Source organism: Piliocolobus tephrosceles, chromosome 8 (assembly GCF_002776525.5).
Source record: "Piliocolobus tephrosceles isolate RC106 chromosome 8, ASM277652v3, whole genome shotgun sequence".
Classification (NCBI taxonomy): Eukaryota; Metazoa; Chordata; class Mammalia; order Primates; family Cercopithecidae; genus Piliocolobus; species Piliocolobus tephrosceles.
The window spans coordinates 85,331,215-85,351,002 of NC_045441.1; the positions used below are offsets into that span (position 1 = coordinate 85,331,215).

The 19,788-nt window shown below is 41.5% G+C and overlaps 1 protein-coding gene across 2 annotated transcripts in view; it reads left to right on the plus strand.

Moving 5' to 3' along the window:
- Positions 1 to 19,788, plus strand: part of KIAA1324L (KIAA1324 like) — a 186,047-nt gene that overhangs the window by 85,279 nt on the left and 80,980 nt on the right. For both annotated transcript variants that reach the window (XM_023226621.3, XM_023226622.2), the window contains exon 2: positions 4,013 to 4,133. In XM_023226621.3, the coding sequence (XP_023082389.1) occupies positions 4,013 to 4,133 (121 nt within the window). The remainder of the gene's footprint in view (positions 1 to 4,012; positions 4,134 to 19,788) is intronic.

The window sequence follows — 19,788 nt, forward strand, 5'->3', positions numbered from 1 at the left end:
CATCCCAGGTGGGTTGGTGGGTGAACATAACACTGTCTAGAAGGGCCCTTAGGTCTTTGGGGTTATCTGAGAACCAGGAATTCTGGGTTTTCCAGTTGTATAAGTCACTGGTGGAAAATGGCCAATACTGGAGCCTAGGGTTACCCATATCATCAGGGGGTCCTATTTCCCTCAGGGGGAGTGCCACAGTGGAATCGGGGGGCTGCGAGATCGTCTCAGGTTGGGCGCGTCCACACGTTCCTCCCGCTGGTCCCCCAGAATTACTTTTGTTCTTGATTGCCACTGGCGCGGCTGCTGCCTCTCGTTCCTCGTGCCCTCCCAGGAGAGCAGCCGGTGGGGCCTGAAATTGAGGATCGGGGTGAGGGAGATAAGGTGGGGGTTCCAAAGACAGAGGGTCCTGACTGTCGGGCAACACGGACGGGGGGAGCGGATGGAGTTTTTGGTTTGTGAGAGTTTTCCACTGGTCGTGCGACCAGTGCTTTACATGGCTCCGGGGCCAGTACGAAAGGAGTTAGCCAGGGTGGCGGGTTTTCCACAAGGTCTTGCCATACCAAGATGTAGGGGATCTGATCAGGATGCCCCGAACGTCCTGGTAGGAAAATTTTAGTTTTTACCTTAGTGATAATAGGGAGGCAAAATGTTCCCTCGGGAGGCCACCCTACGCGGAAAGTGGGCCACTCTGAGTGGCAGAAGGTTATCAATTTTCCTTTCTTTAGCTCTACACTAAGGTCATAGCCCCTAGCTTTGACATCTTTAAAGTTATTTACAAGGAGAGAGAGTGGCATACTCTGGGCGCCGCCCATTTCAGGAACCCCTGGAGGTAGAGAAAGGGATACAGAGAAATATCAGTAACAGGATTTGAAGTAACTTTTGTCTCGTCCAGCGGCTCCTGAAAAGTGAAAGTGAGTTCTAAACAAGTAACTGTCTACAACAGCAACAACAGACAACAGTTCCGCAAGCACGTTTCGGGTTTAGTTCCCGATCAGAGTCAGACGGGCCAACAGAATACAGAGGCCCCAGATGGGCACCAGAGGACGTCTCCTACCGGTCCCTGGTGGCTGTCTTATAGCGCGTCCGCCAAGACTATGCCAACCTCAGTACAGATCCCGCGGGATTCCTCAGAGAGACAAAGACGAACAGAGACAAAGCCGGCTTACTTACTGATTAGTGATGACCCGTTGACCTGGAGTCTGGTGGGCTCAGGGGGGAATCCCGGGAGAGCCCCCAAATGTTGTGCCCTGAGTTCCAAGACCCCCCTCAAAGACGACCACCAGAAACTGAAGTCAAAGCCAAGTGGCCGGGATCACTTTATTGCAGGTTCAAACCCGGACCTCTCTCCTTACAGGCGTAGTCAGGAGGGCAAGAGAGAGGTCTCGAGCACAGCTCAAGACCTGTTTTATTCAGAGACCTTGCTTTATTTGAAATTCATATTACTTCACAGTATCATTATTTTGCTAGGATGATAAGAAATCACCTAAACTTAATATACAGGGGCCAGAATCTTCTCTGTGGAACATGGAAATAAGACAGACTTTTATTTTATTTTATTTTGTTTATTTTGTTTTATTTTTGAGATAGAGTCTCGTTCTGTTGCCCAGACTGGAGTGGAGTGGTTCAATCTCAGCTCACTGCAACCTTCGCCTCCAGCATTCAAGGGATTCTCATGCCTCACCCTCCCGAGTAGCTGGGAAGCACACACTACCACACCTGGCTAATTTTTGTACTTTTAGTAGAGACAGGGTTTCACCATGTTGACCAGGCTGTTCTCAAACTCCTGACCTCAAGTGATCTGCCCACCTTGGCCTCCCAAAGTGCTGGGATTACAGGGCTGAGGCACAGCTCCTAGCCAAGACATGCATTCTAATACAAATAACAAGGAACAAGAGAAACAAGAAAGTCATTATACAAATACATGGCAGGTCAAGGCTATTCTGCCATGGGAGGGTGTGGTAGGCTGAGTCAGACTCCTTTCTGCTGCCCCTGTCCTCCAAAAAATCCAAGTCCTAATCCCCAGAACCTGTAAATATTATTTTTATATGACAAAATAGGACTTTGAAGATTTAAAGTGAGAATCTTGAGAAGTGAGTTTACTATGATGGGCCCTGAATGCTTTCACAAGAAGAGGAGAAGGCAATGGTACCACAGAGGCAGAGACAGGAGTGATGAAGCCACAAGGCAGTTAAGTGCTGGCAGCCACCAGAACCTGGAAGGGCCAAGGAGTGGATTCTCCCCTGGAGCTGCCTAAGAGAGTACGGCCTGGTGATACCTTGATCAACCTTGTAATACAGCTTTTGAACTTCCAGCCTCCAGAACTGTGAGAGAATATATTTCTGTTGTTTTAAGTTGCTAAGTTTCTGCTAATTTATTACAGCTATTATGGGAAATGAATACAGATTTTGGTACCTGGAAGGGAAGTGCTGTTGTAACAAACACCTAAAAGTGGGAATGTGGCTTTAGAACTGGATAAACTGGGCAGAGGCTGGGAGAATTTTGAGGTCATGCTAGTAAAGTCTAGATGACCTTGAACAGATTGTTGGTAGAAATGTGGATTTTAGAGACTGCCCGTGAAGGCTCAGGAGGAAGTGAGAAGCATGGCAGAAAATGTCTGTATCATCTTAAAGAATATGTAAATTGTCATAAGCAGAATATTTTTAAAAATATTAAAAGTGATACTAGTGAGGGCCCAGAAAGAAAAGAGGAATGTCTCATAAATAAATAAATAAATAATAAATAAATAAATATTTATTTATTCCAATATTTCCTCCAGGAAATTGGAGGAAAGGTTGACCCCTTTAATATAGTGGCGGAAAGCTTAGCAAAATTGTGGTCCTATGTTTTTGTGGAAAGCAAAACTTATAAGATGAGCTTGGATATTTAGCCGAGCAGATTTCCAAGCAAAGTGCTGAAGGAATGGTGTGGGTTCTTCTTGTTTCTTATAGTAATTATGAGAGAAGCAACATGCATTGAGGGAAGAACTGTTAAAAGGGAACCCAGACTTGATGATTTGGGAAATCTCAGCTTATCTAGATTTCAAAAAATGTTAAAATTAGGAGAGTCATTATTAGCAAAGTGTGCTGTCCAGAGAAGGTCAAGGGCAATGGCTTTCTCATTCCTGATTTCTCCATGGTGATGTGGCTTGATGTTTCTATTCTCACTTGTCATTGACACAGTGAGGGAGGCAAAACTGTGGATGCAGCAGAATAGCCACATGCAGGATATTGAATTGAATAAGTAAGGTATTGAACTGAAAACAATTTGGGGTAGATTTGGAATTTTTCACATTCTTAAAATGCTCCAATAATATTTTGTTTGGGTTCCTCTCAGTTTAAATATCAATTATGTGTAATGTGCTCTGGCCAAGGGAGGTCATTGTGAGAATTTCAAAACAACCAAAGGCTGGAGAGAGGTGGGTTGGGGGTTGGTTTTAATTTGGCAGTTGTAATTAATGGTCAATTTTAATAGTCTGTAATTGATGGCAGCCTACTGTGGTACATGTGTATTAAGCCTGGGAGAGCTACTTTAAAAACTTGTAGTCTTTTATTAGTATTTGATGATTAATTTTTACACCTTCTGTTAAATTTTAAACAGAGTGAGAATTAGGTCAATGGAAATGGTTCTTTTGTTTCTTTTGTTGAAACACATGGGCCAGTGACAGTAGTCAAATTCCTAGTGTTATTCTGCTCTTTCTCCTACTCACATCTATCAGTTATTCAGAGCTTAAAAAGCCTGCAAGAGATAGGGAAGTGTGCTGTAGCTTTTCTGGATGGATGAGGTGAAAGAATAATGGTCACAACCTACAGCATTGACTGTCCTGTCCTGCATCATCTCCTCAGCAACTACTCTGTGTCTAGCAGCATATCTCTTTGATCAATAAGCTGCTTGGTGTGGGTGGGATGGGGGAGGATCAAGGAGAGGGTACAGCTTGGAAACAGGGACTTGGGGTGATAGAGAAAGCACAGTTGTCCCATTAGAATTGGCTCTAACAAAGGCTTGTTTTTGTGATTGTTTGCAGAAAGATTATCACTTTGAATATACGGAATGTGATAGCAGTGGCTCCAGGTGGAGAGTTGCCATTCCAAATTCTGCAGTGGACTGCTCTGGCCTGCCTGACCCAGTGAGAGGCAAAGAATGCAGTATGTTTTGTCGTTTTGACCATTTGTTTTCTTGATTAAACAATTACCTCTTCATATTAGCCCTAGGTGTTAATTATAATGAATGTAGGAGACCTTACAAAAGTGAGCATATGGCATTGATATCTAGCAGAATAAATGCAGCCTTTCTCATCACTAGATGCCCTTATATCTCAAGTCTGTAATGAGACAAAGGCAATATTAAAGAATATTATTATTATTATTTAAAAAATCTATTCTCTTATTTGAAACCATGGGAGGGCAGAGTGGCAGAGTTTCTTATTAATGGATTTGTTCTTATTTTAAAAATGTTTTTATAAAATTAAAAAATTATGTTGAAATACACATAACTTAAAATTTACCATCATCACCATTTTTAAGTGTCTAGTTCAGGAGCATTAAATATATTCATATTGTTTACTATCATTACCACCATCCATCCGCAGAACTCTGTCATCTTGCAGTGGATTTTTTTTTTAACCTTAGAAATAACTTAATTTTTGTTTTTAGTATAACTTACAGAGAGATTATAGAATTGCTGGATATCACATTCAACAGCTTGTCTTTTGGGAGTTAAACAGGTTGAAGTACAACATTATAAATTAACAGAGAAATATGAAATGAATGTAAATTTATTTTCATTTAAAACTTTACTTTTAAAAATCCTTTAATTTAGTGAGTTAGGGGTTCCTGCAGCAAAATAGTCGAGGGGGTGGACTAAAGTTCGAAGCTGGAAATAAAAGAGAGGGAATGTATTTGGGTTTTCCTGCAGTCTTCCAGGTAGTATTCTTAAAAGCTTTAGTTTTTCTGTTCCCAAATAAAAGATCAGGTAAGCAAATTGTTAAGTAGATAACTAATTTCTTCCTATTCATAGAGAGCATTCCTCTGTTACTAGCTGGAGGAGTTTTTAGCATAATTTGTAGATTTACTGATAAAAGGGAAACTGCAATAATCTTATGAGGAAAGTCCGGGAAAAATATCATTATTTCCTGGTGAATGATATTAGTAAGTGAATTCAGGGAGAACCTGAGAGGCCCTCAAGTGGGCAGGTGAAGGCTTCAGAGTAGCAACAGTCTTAAAAGACAAGAGGGTCTGTATAGAAGAAGCTGATACAAGACTGAGGTGTGTGAAACCACTGGTGCAGAGGGCAGATGAGCTCTCAGTGACAGAGGAATGTGGTTGAAAGGGAAACAGAGCCTGAATCATACCTATGTAATTAGCCCATTGTGAATTTGCTTCAGTCACTTGCCTAGAAAAATCTATGTATCATTTACCTATGTTTACTTTTCATTTGTGGGCTAATTCCTTGGTTTCCTTGTAAACAGCCCTACTCAGGTGGACCGCCTAACCATTTTGAATGCCAACTTCATATCTAGGTGGTATGGTGTTCTTGGCTAGCTCTGGCTTTTGAGAACTGATCGTTAGCTGGAAATGGGCTATTGTGGAGTATTATACCCATAAAAACTAGCGAACGCTACAAATTGAGGGCCTCCCTTCCCTTGGGAGCTGGATTTTAAATACTTATCAGCATAGCACTGATTACATTTGTTGGCTAAGAGTCAACAATCTGTTACAGAATTGATGCCTGCATAGGAATTAGTTTTAATTAAATGTTGCCAGAGACATTTTTGCTCATTATATACAGTAAGGTTCAACATATAACATTTTGAATCTGACACTCTAGCAAGCACTTCTCTGAAAATTCTGACTACTAATCAGGTCACTATTAGTTATTACTTACCTTAAAAATGATTCTTGCTTTGAAAATGATAATACTTTTGTGACAATACTTCAAAAATAATAATACTTTCGGCTGGTACATTTTTTATCTTTGTATTTTGTCAGAAATCTGAATTTCCAAGTATTCCTGTATCGTATACTTAGATTTGATCTGGAATTTGTCAGTCTGGCCTTAGATCTGTGAACATTTGCTTGTGTTAAAGACAAATTATTTTAAAACTCACAAGTAAGTTAATAGGCTTAAGCAACTTAGAAGCACAATTCATAACTTTAACTGTGTCACTTAAACTAGTCATTAGTGTTTGGCTGCTGAAGGCAGTATCATAGTAACTGGATATTTCTTCAGGAGCTTAGATTTTCTATTGCTAATAATAACTACCATTTCTCAAGTACTGATTATGTGCCAAACATTGTGCTTGGAGTTTTATGTCATTATCCCATTGTATCCTCACAACAGCCATCTCAGATAACTGGGATCAGTGTTTCCATTTTATTAAAAAGGAAACTCAGACTTAAAGTGGTAAAGTAATTTACTTTATGTCATATAGCCCGGATGTGGCAGGTCTAGGATTCAAAAGCAGACATGTCTGATTCTAGAGCCTGTGTCTTACCCACTGAGTTTTTCACTCGTGTCCGTGTGAAGAGACCACCAAACAGGCTTTGTATGAGCAACATGGCTGTTTATTTCACCTGGGTGCAGGCGAGCTAAGTCTGAAAAGAGAGTCAGTGAAGGGAGATGGGGTGGGGCCATTTTATAGGATTTGGGTAGGTAAAGGAAAATTACAGTCAAAGGGGGTTGTTCTCTGGTGGGCAGGGGTGGGGGTCACAAGGTGCTCAGTGGCGGAGCTTTTGAGCCAGGAAGAGCCAGGAAAAGGAATTTCACAAGGGGTAATGTCATCAGTTAAGACAGGAACAGACCATTTTCACTTCTTTTGTGGTGGAATGTCATCAGTTAAGGCAGGAACTGGCCATCTGGATGTGTACCTGCAGGTCACAGGGGATATGATGGCTTAACTTTGGCTCAGAGGCCTGCCATTCCTGTCTTCTTATGTAGAAGAAGTCTTCTTATTTATTCTCTTAATAAGAGAAATAAAACAAAATAGTGTTGAAGTGTTGGGGCGGCGAAAATTTTTTGGGGGTGGTGTGGAGATATAATGGGCGATGTTTCTCAGGGCTGCTTCAAGAGGGATTAGGGGCGGCATGGGAACCTAGAGTGGGAAAGATTAAGCTGAAGGAAGATTTTGTGGTAAGAGGCAATATTGTGGGGTTATTAGAAGGAGTATTTGTCATATAGAATGATTGGTGATGGCCTGGATGCCGCTTTGTATGAATTGAAAAACTAAGCAGAAGACACAGGTCTGAATAAGAGGAGAAAAACAGGTATTAAAGGACTAAGAATTGGGAGGACCTGGGACATCTAATTAGACAGTGTCTAAGGAAGTTCAGCATAGCCTTGCCAGCAAAGATTATTTATTTACTTTAAGAGGGAGTTAAGAGTGGTGGTTCAGGGATAGCATTAGGAGATATCAGCTGTGATGGCTTGGAGAAACAGTGTAAACCGGCAGTATAAACAAGAGCAGGGCATTTCTGAGTAGTTGAAAACAGTGAATAGGAGTATGACTAGACAGAAGATAGTAGAGATGACAAGTTTTGGGGGCACAGTCTAAGTTGGTCTGGTGTCTGGAATGAGACTGGGGCTTAATAAAAAGGAGCGTCTATACAAGAGCTTAAATGGGCTGTACCCTGTAGCATTCTGAGGACAGGCCTGAATTCTGAGAAGGGCAAGTGGTAAAAGTATTGTCCAGTCCTTTTTAAGTTGGTGGTTGAGCTTGGTGAGGTGTGTTTTTAAAAGACCATTAGTCTGTTCTACCTTTCTTGAAGATAGAAGACCGTACGGGGTATGAAGGTTTTATTGAATACCAAGAGCCTGAAAAACTGCTTGGGTGATTTGACTAGTAAAGGCTGGTCCGCTATCGGACTGTATAGAGTTGGGAAGGCCAAACTGAGGAATTATGTTTGACAGAAGGGGAGAAATTACCGTGGTGGCCTTCTCAGACCTTGTGGGAAAGGCCTCTACCTATCCAGTGAAAGTGTCTACCCAGACTAAGAGGAATTTAATTTTTTGACTCAGGACATGTGAGTAAAGTCAATCTGCCAGTCCTGGGCAGGGGCAAATCTCAGAGTTTGATGTGTAGGAAAGGGAGGGGCCCTGAACAATCCCTGAGGGGTAGTAGACTAGCAGATGGAACACTGTGAAGTGATTTCCTTGAGGATAGATTTCCGTGATGGAAAGGAAGTGAGAGGTTCTAAGAGACGGGCTAGTGGCTTGTAACCTACATGGGAGAGGTTATGAAATGATGACAGAATAGAATGGGCCTGTGAAGCTGGAAGAACCATTTGCCTTGTGTGGGAAGAGATTGATAGGTGGAAGTTTTGGCAAGGCAGTAGGTGGGAGTGACCGATGTGAAGGAGAAAAACTGGCTGTGAGGGACAGAAGTTGGAATGCTAGCTGCTTGTCTAGCCACTTTATCAGCATAAGCATTGCCTAGAGCAGTGGGATCTGATGCCTTTTGATGGCCTTTGCGGCGAATGACTCCAATTTCCTTTGGAAGTAAAGTGGCCTTGAGCAGAGTTTTTACCTTGAGCAGAGTTTTTATTAAAGAGGCATTAATGATGGAGGACTCTTGCTAGTGAGGAAACCTTTTTCAGCCTATATAACAGCATGGTGGTGCAGAATATGGAAGGCATATTTTGAGTCAGTATAAATATTGACACGTAGTCCTTTTGTAAGAGGGAAGGCCTAAGTTAAGGCAACTAGTTCAGCTTGCTGAGAGGTAGTGGAGAGGGGCAGAGCGGTAGCCTCAATGACAGGTGTGGAAGATACTATAGCATAGCCAGCAAACAGGAAAGAAGGAAATATGGGGAAATGGGGTGAATGTCAGGTGGATCAGAGAGATACAGTCATGGGGATCAGGTGTGATATTTGGAATAATGTGGAAGGCTGGATTGAAGTCTGGGCCAGGAACAATGGTAATTGTGGGAGACTCAACAAAGAGTGAAGGAGCTGGGGAGCAGAAAGTATATGCGTCAGGTGGGAAGAAGAAAATAGATTTTGGAGGTTGTGAGAACTGTAGAGTGAATCGAGCACAGTTTTTGATTTTTGGGGCCTCTAAAAGTATTAAAGCAGCAGCAACCACTGCATGCAGACATGAGGGCTAGGCTAAGACAGTAAGGTCAAGTTGTTTGGACAGAAAGGCTACAGGGCATGGTCCCAGCTCTTGTGTAAGAATTCTGACCATACTAACTATGCCTAGGAAGGAAAGGAGTTGTTGTTTTGTAGAAGGGATTGGAGTTTGGGAGATTAGTTGGACATGATCAGCAGGGAGAGCACATGTGTTTTTATAAGAATTATGCTGAGAGAGGTAACAGATGAGGAAGAAATTTGGGCTTGACTGAAGTAATGGGGGCTGTCTGTGAAGCCTTGTGGCAGTACAGCCCAGGTAATTTGCTGAGCCTGATGGGTGTCAGGGTCAGTCCAAGTGAAAGTGAAGAGAGGCTGTGATGAAGGGTGCAAAGGAATAGTAAAGAAAGCATCTTTGAGATCCAGAACAGAATAATGGCTTGTGGAGGGAGGTATTGAGGATAGGAGAGTATATGGGTTTGGCACCACATGGTGGATAGGCAAGACAATTTGGTTGATAAGGTGCAGATCCTGAACTAACCTGTAAGGCCTGTCTGGGTCTAGGACAGGTAAAATGGGGGAATTGTAAGGAGAGTTTATATGTTTTAGAAGCCCATGCTGTAGCAGGTGAGTGAGAACAGGCTTTAATCCTTTGAAAGCATGCTGTGGGATGGGATATTGGCATTGAGCAGGGTAAGGGTGATTAGGTTTTAATGGGATGGTAATGGGAATGTGATCGGTTGCCAGGGAGGGAGTAGAGATGCCCTATACTTGTGGGTTAAGGTGGGGGGATACAAGAGGAAGATGAAAAGGAGGCTTTGGGTTGGGAAGAAGGGTGGCAATGAGATGTGGCTATAGCCCAGGAATAGTCAGGGAAGCAGAAAATTTGGTTAAAATGTCTCGGCCTAATAAGGGAACTGGGCAGGTGGGGATAACTGAAAAAGAGTGCATAAAAGAATGTTATCCAAGTTGGCACCAGAGTTGGGGAGTTTTAAGAGGTTTAGAAACTTGGATGTCAATACCCACAACAGTTATCGGGGCAAGGGAAACAAGCCCTTTGAAAAGAATGTAATGTGGAGTGGGTAGCCTCCGTATTGATTAAGAAGGGGACAGACTTACCCTCCACTGTGAGAGTGTTATGCCCAGACCGTTTATTCCCTGAAGAAGACCACCAGAGTCCAGAGTCAAAGCCAAGCAGCAAGGATCTTTATTACAGGTTCGAACCCGGAGCTCTCACTCACTCGTGAAACGAGCCAGGCAGGAGAGCTCCCCCACTGGGCTCCAAGCAGTGTTATATAGTCTGGGGTAAACAGGCACAGAGTCATTGTACAAAACTGGATGTATGATTGGCCAATATTTGAACAAAGCGATTCGGCTGATTATGATTGGTTGCCGCCATTTCTGGTATTTCCATTAATTTTGAAACTCTGATGACATTTATCAGGGGTTCGCAGGACAGGGCAGGGCTTGTTTTTGCAAACCTGAGGCGGGAAAGCAGTCTCACACAAAGGCAGTTAATCATATTGTGACAGGTTTCACAACAGGCCTAGGCAATACTTAAACGCATCCTGTGACCCTGCCATGCCACAGAAAAACAGGAGCTTACAAGAAAAACAGGAACTTACAACATTTTTACTATATGTTTGTGAGAGCAGGACAAAGTTTTAGCAACAGGGTGGGGGCATCCTGTGCCCTTTCAAGAGTTACCTAGAGCGTCTGTGATGGTCCTGAAGGCTTCTGAGGCAATGGGGCAGTGTCAGTCTTTAGCTGCTAAGTTGAGAAGATCTGGGAAGGATTCAGAGAGCCTTGGGCTAGAGTTCCAGGGGCTCTGGGAGTGGCCGCTGGGCGAGTTGAACAGTCTAATTATCTGTGGGGTCCCGCACAGATGGGAGACAGCTTAGGAGGAATCCCAGGCTGCGGACATTCCTTGGCCCAGTGGCCAGATTTCCGGCACTTGTAGCAAGCTCCTGGGGGAGGAGGTTCTGGAGGAACCCCTGGCAGCTGTGGTTCAAGAGTTTGGAGTTCTTGTGTGCTGGAGATGTGGCTGCGGTTTCTCTCACAGTGGAGGCAAGGAATTGCAACTCAGAAATATGTTGCTACTTGGCTACCTCTACTGTGTTATTGTACACCTTGAAGGCGAGATTAATTAAGTCCTGTTGTGGGGTATGAGGGCCGGAATTTAATTTTTGGAGCTTTATTTAATGTCAGGAGCAGATTGGGTAATAAAATAAAATGCATATTGAGAATAAGACAGCCTTCTGACCTTTCAGGGTCTTAGGCTGTAAAGCATCTCAGGGTTGCTGCTAAATGGGCCATGAACTGGGCTGGGTTTTTCATATTTGATGAAAAAGAGCCTAAACGCTAACTGATTTGGGAGAGGTTGGATAAAGAAAAAGGAGCATTAACCTCGGCTATGCCTTTAGCTCCAGCCACGTTTTTAAGAGGAAATTGCTGGGCAGGTGGCGGAACGAAACTGTAAGCCGGACTGGGTGTGAGGAGGGGAGGTGGTAAAAGGATTATAGGGTGGAGGAGCGGAGGCTGAGGAAGAATTGGGATGTAGCTCAGCCTGGTGAGGAGGGGAGGGGTCAGATGGGTCTGTAGAAAAGGAAAATTAGAAAGACTCAGCGACGCTTGGGGTTGGGACTGAGGGGACAGGCGGGAGGGAAAGAAGGAAGATTTGGAACCAGTTGCATTGGGAACAGAGACTAGGGAGGGATTGATGTGTAAAAGAATGCCTGGATGTTAGGCACCTCAGACTGTTTGCCCATTTTATGACAAGAATTATTTAGATCTTGTAGGATGGAAAAATAGAAAGTGCCATTTTCTGGCTATTTGGAACCACTGTCGAGTTTGTATTGGTGTCAGGCGGCATTGTAGAAGAAAATAAGGCGTTTAGGTTTTAGGTCAGGTGTGAGCTGAAAAGGTTTTAAGTTTTTGAGAACACAGGCTAAGGGAGAAGAAGGAGGAATGGAGGGTGGAAGGTTACCCATAGTGAAGGAGGCAAGCCTAGAGAAAAGAGAGAGCAGAGACATGGAGAGAAGAGGTGGGGCGTGCTTGCCCCCCAGGAAAGTGGAGAAGGGGTAGAGACATGGAGATAAGGGGTTGGGGTTTCTTGACCTCCAGAAAAGCGGGAAAGGGGTAGAGACATGGAGATAAGTGGATGGGGGGTTTTTGCCCCCCAGAAAAACGGAGAAGGGGTAGAGATAGGGAGCAAAGGGGTCGGGGGGTTCTTGCCCCCCCCAGAAAAGTGGTGCTTGCCACTAAGGGTGAAGGACCAAGACAGGTGTCCCTGTGTGGTCAGATACCTCTGATATGTGGGTGAACAATCAGGCAGGTGTCCCCACGTGATTAAACACCAAGGGAAGATTGTCTTCCTGAGTGCGTGACCGGCGCTGGAGTTTTGGGTCCACGGATAAAATGTGTCTCCTGTCTCTAGGAGAAAAGGAAAGGAACTGAAATTAAGAGAAGAGAGAGATTGAAGTGTGGCACCAAGATTGAAAGGAGAAAGAGGTTGAGGGATAGTGAGACAGGTTAGAGAAGAGAGTGAAAAGAGGCCACTTACCTGTTTTAAAATTGGTGTGATGTTCCTTGGGCGGGTTGGTCTGAGGACCTGAGGTCATAGGTGGATCTTTCTCCTGGAGCAAAGAGCAGGAGGACAGGGGATTGATCTCCCAAGGGGGGTCCCCCGATCCAAGTCACAGCACCAAATTTCACTCGCATCCGTGTGAAGAGACCACCAAACAGGCTTTGTATGAGCAACATGGGTATTTATTTCACCTGGGTGTAGGCGTGCTGAGTCTCAAAAGAGAGTCAGAGAAGGGAGATAGGGGTGGGGCCGTTTTATAGGATTTGGGTAGGTAAAGGAAAATTACAGTCAAAGGGGGTTGTTCTCTGCTGGGCAGGGGTGGGGGTCACAAGGTGCTCCGTGGGGGAGCTTTTGAGCCAGGAAGAGCCAGGAAAAGGAATTTCACAAGGTAATGTCATCAGTTAAGGCAGGAACAGGCCATTTTCACTTCTTTTGTGGTGGAATGTCATCAGTTAAGGCAGGAACTGGCCATCTGGATGTGTACCTACAGGTCACAGGGGATATGATGGCTTCACTTTGGCTCAGAGGCCTGACAGAGTTAACTTGCCACTTGAAGATGGCAGCCTGGAGAAACTTCCAGGTCTCCATAAGGGTGACATAAAACTCAGTGGTGGACCCACCAATTGATTCATACAGAAAAAGAAAAGTAGTGGAACACAGCAGCTTCACATAAGTGAAGAATATTTAGGAGAGTGATTGTGTGCAACATGATTTACACAGATCTTAATGTCTCAAAATAAAATGAAACCCAGAATTTGGCCTTTGTGGGAGTTGTTAAAAATTCTTTAAAATGTAATCGGGTATCTCTTTTCTTCCTTCTCAGGAAGAAGCAGTGGGGGAGGCCTTTCCTGAGGAAAGGGATTATAGGAATGTTTATGAAGCAGTTGTAAATTTTTTCAGAGAATTGATTGGCAAGCTATATTATATACTTGTTTTTTAAAGATTACGTAAGATCTGGCTGCAAGGCTCCTCTGAGTGAAGTTAATGAGAAGTCAGGTATCAGTTTTTGTTGTTTTAGAACTCTGGGGTATATGTGACTCTGAAGCTTACAGGGCTCAGGAAATAGCATGAAGAAGCTTCTGGTTGTTAATTGACACTGATCTCCATTGTCCTTTTGTCCTCGCTGCTGTGGAGAACTCATCAGTTGCTCTGGCAGGCCACTGAGATGATCTCATCTCTCTCCTCCTCTCTGCTAGCTCCAGGCTCAGCCACGGGAAACATTGGCACTTCTCCCAAGGCCATGGTGCCAAGAGTTTAGCATCTGTGGGCATCATCCATCATTCAAGGTCTTGAAAGTAGCATTCCGCTTCTGAACCACAACACTCTTTGTTTTAATCTCAAACCAAAGGGATATAACCCCTGTTCCAATCCATCTCTTCTTCACTGTTGGGTCATTCTCCTCATTTATTCTTAAAGAACAATGGCTTCTAAAATCTTTCCTTGAACCTCTCAGGTTCACTGGATGTTCTTAGATCATCAGAGAGGATAGAGCGGTTTCCTGGGCTATGTTCTCTCTTTCTGTCTCATTTGGGACAAAGCCCTTTTGCTTCAAACCAAGCCTTAGAAATAAAGGTCTGATCTAGGGTACAAGTAGGGAGAGAGTTCCTTTACATATTTTTCCGACAAGTCTGGAACTCTGAAGTGGAAATAAACATAATATATTTCTTCCTTTCTTCCTTTTATATTCTCACATTTATTTGGGGAGTCTATCTCTTCAATTGCTTATTCTTTAAAATATATCTGAGTCCATGATTTCAGGTACAACCTTAATATACCATGTTCTTTTCCTATTTTTTCCATTGATTTGCTCTTCAGCTGTATAACACACCACTTTCTAAATGAAGATGACTAAGATATCTTTAATTTCATTTGGTAGGAAAGCGTCAAATCAGTCATAGTTTGAGGGACTTTGTTTAATCTTGTGCTTTAGTATTTAGAAAATGTGAATCAATAATTCATATGAAGTAATATAGAATTTTTTCTATATAGAAAATGTATATAGAAGTATATATATGTATGTATAATGTGTTGTATATATGTGTGTATAGTTTATTTTTGTATTTCTCATACAGAGTATAGTAAATTAATGTGGCTTCAAATATGACTTTTATATATTTATGCATAAAATCTTTATAGTCTAGTATTTGAATAATTGGTTATAAACTTCTAATATTTAGTTTTTTTTTAGATAAAAATGTGCTATATGCAGACAAGTAAAAAAATCGAATACAGACTTTTTTTTTTCTCAAATCTATTGGTATAACCCATATTTAATGGACCTTAAAAAATAAGCAGACTTACACTATCTGCACAAAATAGACTTTAAGTCAAAAACTGTCACAAGGAACAAGGAAGTTTAGTTACATAATGATAAAAGGGTCAACTCAACATGAAGAGAGAATTAATTATTAATATATATGCACTCAACATCAGAGTATCCAAATATGTAAAGCAAACATTGGCAGTTCTGGAGGGAAAAATAGACTGTAATACAATAACAGTAGGAGAATTAAATATCCCACTTATGATAATGGACAGATCATGTAGACAGAAAAATCAGTAAAGAAACAGCAGGCCGGGTGCAGTGGCTCACACCTGTAATCCCAGTGCTTTGGGAGGCCGAGGTGGGTGGATCATGAGGTCAGGAGTTCGAGACCAGCCTGGCCAACATGGTAAAACCCTGTCTCAACTAAAAATACAAAAAATTAGCCAGATGTGGTGGCTTGCACCTGTAGTCCCAGCTACTTGGGAGACTGAGGCAGGAGAATTGCTTGAGCCTGGGAGGCAGCGGTTGCAGTGAGCTGAGACTGTGCCATTGTATTCCAGCCTGGGTGACAGAGTGAGACTGCATCTCAAAAACAAACAAATAAACAAACAAAAACAAAACAGCAGACTTAAACAGCTTTATAGACCAAATGAACCTAACAGGTATGCATAGAACATTCCACCCAAAACTAGCAGAATGCGTGTTCTTTTCAAACACATGAAACATTCTCCAGGATAAATCATATACTAGGTCACAAAATGATTCTTAATAAATTTAAGAAGATTGAAATCATTCCAAATATTTTTTTCTGACTACAGTGGAGTAAAACCAGAAATCAACAACAAAAGGAAAATGGGACAGTTGATAAATACATGAAAATTAAACCACACTCTTAAACAACCATTGGGTCAAAGAAAAAATCATAGGGAAATTAGAAAATATTTTAAGACAAAGGAAAATGGAAACAAAAAATACTGAAACTTATTTGATACAGCAAAAGCAGTTTATAGCAATAAGTACCTACATTAAGAAAAGACATATTTCCAGCAGCCTAACATTACAAGTCAAGGAACTAGCAAAAGAATAAACTGCTAAGCTAAAAACTGGCCTAAGGAGGGAAAAAGTAAAGATTAGAGCAAAATATAGCAAACTGAATTTAATAGCACATTAAAAGAATAATATGTAATGACCAAGTGGGATTTATCATTGGGATTCAAGAATGAGTTAACATATGCAGCTCAGTCAATGTGATATACCACATAATTAGGATGAAAGACAAAAGTCACATGATCATCTCAATAGATGCAGAAAAAACATTTGACAAAATTCAGTACTCTTTTATGATACAAACTCTTAACATTAGGCATAGAAGGAAATTACCTCAACACAGTAAAGGCCATATAGGACAAACACATAGCTAATATTATACTCAGTTGTGAAAAATGGAAAGCTTTATTTTCTAAGATCTGGCATAAGGCAAGGAGCCTGTTCACCTTCACCACTTCTGTTCAACATAATACTGAAGGTCCTAGCCAAAGCAATTAGGCAAGAAAAAGAAATAAAAGGCATACAAATCAGAAAGGAAGGAGCAAAATTATTTCTGTCTGCAGATGACATGATCTTATGTGTAGAAAACCCTAGAGACTCCACACATATACACAAAAACCTGTTAGAACTAGTAAATGAAGTCAGCAAAGCTGTAAGATACAAAATAAACTTTAAACAGTTGCATTTCTATACACTAATAATGAACTATCCGAAGAGAAATCAAGAAAACAATCCTATGTATAATAGCATCAAAAAAATGAAATACTTAAGAATAAACTTAAACAAGGAGGTGACAGACTTGTACATTGAAAATGGTAAATGCTAATTAAAGAAAGCAGACTCAAATAAATGGAAAGTCATCCCATGCTCATAGATTGGAAAACTTAGTATTATTAAAATATTCTTACTACCCAAAGTCATCTGCAGATTTAATGCGATCTCTATTAAAATCTCAATAATCTCTAGAAATATAAAAATAAATCCTAAACTCATGTGGAATCACAAAAGATTCTGAATAGCCAAAGCAGTTTTGAGCAAAAAGAACAAAGCTGGAAGCATCACACGTCCTGAGCCATGTATGTTAATTCTCTGAGGCTCTCTGAGGTAAATTCTGAAGGAAGAAGTTCTTTAACCTGATGCAAGCGACATTCCAGGTGTTGGAAACAGGATGAAGGTGCCAAGTGGAGCAGCATCTGGTTTTCCTGGGTGCTCTGTGAGGTCTGGATGGCTGGCACTCAGAGAGAATGTGGGAAGGGCCAGAGATTCTGGCAACTCAATCGACCGGCTCCTCTCTGTCCTACCAAGGACTCTGGACTTTGACTTGGAGACAGCCATTCACAGGTGGTTAAGGGGGTTAAATGAGGTGATAAATGTGATCTACAGTCCTGGAATCATAATTATATAGTAATATAGCAACAGTAATAATAATAGCTGAAATAATAATAAAAAATAATAGCCAATCTTTACTTGCTATATGCCAGGTATTACTGTAAATGCTTTACATGCATTCATTCAAATTCATTTAGTCATTACATCATCCTTGTAAAATAGATATTTTTATTGCCTTGCCTTTCCCCACCCAACTTTTTAAAAAGCTGTTAGGAAACTAAAACAATAGCTCAGAGTCAGACATTTAGGTCAAAGGGGGAAATAAGATTTGAAACCAGGAAGCCTAGAATTTGGGTCTATGTTCTTTTTTTTCTTTTCTTTTCTTTTCTTTTTTTTCTTTTGAGACGGAGTCTCGCTCTGTCACCCAGGCTGGAGTGCTGTGGCCCCATCTCAGCTCACTGCAAGCTCCGCCTCCCGGGTTTACGCCATTCTCCTGCCTCAGCCTCCCGAGTAGCTGGGACTACAGGCGCCGCCACCTCGCCCGGCTAGTTTTTTTGTAGTTTTTAGTAGAGACAGGGTTTCACCGTGTTAGCCAGGATGGTCTGGATCTCCTGACCTCGTGATCCGCCCGTCTCGGCCTCCCAAAGTGCTGGGATTACAGGCTTGAGCCACCGCGCCCGGCCGGGTCTATGTTCTTAATGTCTATGGGGACTGCCCCTTTGGAATATACTGCTAGTATATATTGAACAAGTGCTTATCCCCATCCTGGGGCATCTGCATGCCCCTAACATTTACCTCTTGATAGAAATGTGACACAAATTGATATCCTGGAGAGATAAATGGACTTTTTAAAAGATGACATCTAAAGGCTCAGATATGTTGTTTTGTGGGTCATTTTTAATTGATTAATGTTCTCTTTATAGATTGTATTCTTATTTTTTAAGGATTTATAAAAATAAAATAATTTTTTAGAGATGAGTCTTGCTATGCTGCCTAGGCTGAAGTGCAGTGGCTATTCACAGGCACAATCATAATTTACTGTAGTCTCAAAACCTTGAGCTCAAGTGATGCTCCTGCCTCAGCTTCCTGAGTAGCTAGGTACCTAACACCATACCTGGTAGTAGATTTTATTCTTAATTGTCTATATTTTTCAGAAAGATGAGAGAGTGACATTTAGAATTTAGGAGATGTTTTTTGCTATATCCTCATATATAATAAGTTGATTAGCCGGTGGTTTTTTTTTTTTCCCCCTGAACCTAGCATATTGTTTGATTCTTGATACACAAAATATCCTTTCATTGTTTAATCGATATTAGGGGAAAAAATGACACTTTTTCCAACTATAGAATGTCTTCCTAGAGCAGAATAAATTCTTTATGGAGAGAATATATAATCCTTTCATGGCTCCTCAGAAAGCTGCAGGACACTGGAATGTTTATAGATTGAATAACTTTTGTGCCACCAAATTAGAGACTGACTTTAGTGTTTTATTTTTGTAGGTGAAACACAAAGGTCTAATCAGATTTGTAAAAATTTATTCTATACATAAAGGGATAAATTGATATACAAAATGCTGTCAAGTATTTTGTCCTCAGAAGGCTTAGTTGGAATGTTGCTGCGTTGAGTTCCAAGTGTGCGAAGACAAAGTTAAACCTCCTGAGTAACACACAAGTGGTAGCTGAAAGGTTAGAATTAATCAGATTGGGAAATGAGATGAAAACAGTTGAGAAAAACTGAAAATCAGACTTAAGGTCAATCGTATTGTTTGATGGGAGCTATGGTTGAGGGAACTTCTCTGAAAAAAGTGTTTTATGAGGAGATGAGAAAACTCAGCCCTCAAAACTGCAGAACCAAAGTCAGAGACTATCAAGAAGTAGAAGGTGACTGACACTTTCTAAGGATGAGGAAAAGTTTAGGATGATAAGAACCAAAGTGGTAGGGCATAATTGGAACTTGAGAAAACTGATTTCACGGATGCATTGTTTTGCCCCCTTGGGTGACCTCATCACGTACTCTGAACATTTTTCTTCCCTTGACCTTCACTATTGTCTTTTTTTCTGTAAGCCTTGTGTCATCCTGTGCCCAATGAACTGAGATTTGTCCCCTCCCCCATCAAACATTGACGTCAAGAAGCTGCAATAAAATATGTTTCTATTTTTTTCTTTCACAGATTGAAAATTCCTTAGTTAGCTTTTCTTATAAAAAGATAGGAGCTTTAAATTTAGCCTCTGCTAATTTAATGGGGATTACTATCTGTGGTGTCACACAGATCAGTTTTCCTGCCAGGAGTTGGCTTCTACTTTTAAATTCTCAAGCTTCTGGCTGATAAGTCCTAAGAAGTGCAGTGATAATCATACACTTCCACTTGATAGGGCTATGTGAAGACCCACTGGAAAGGATGTTGGATGTGAAATTAGTTTTCAGAGAGACAGAGGCAGTACTTTTCACTAAATAGTCTTTTCAGGGAACAGTGAGTTAGGAAATGCTAGCTAGAATGGGTTCATATTAC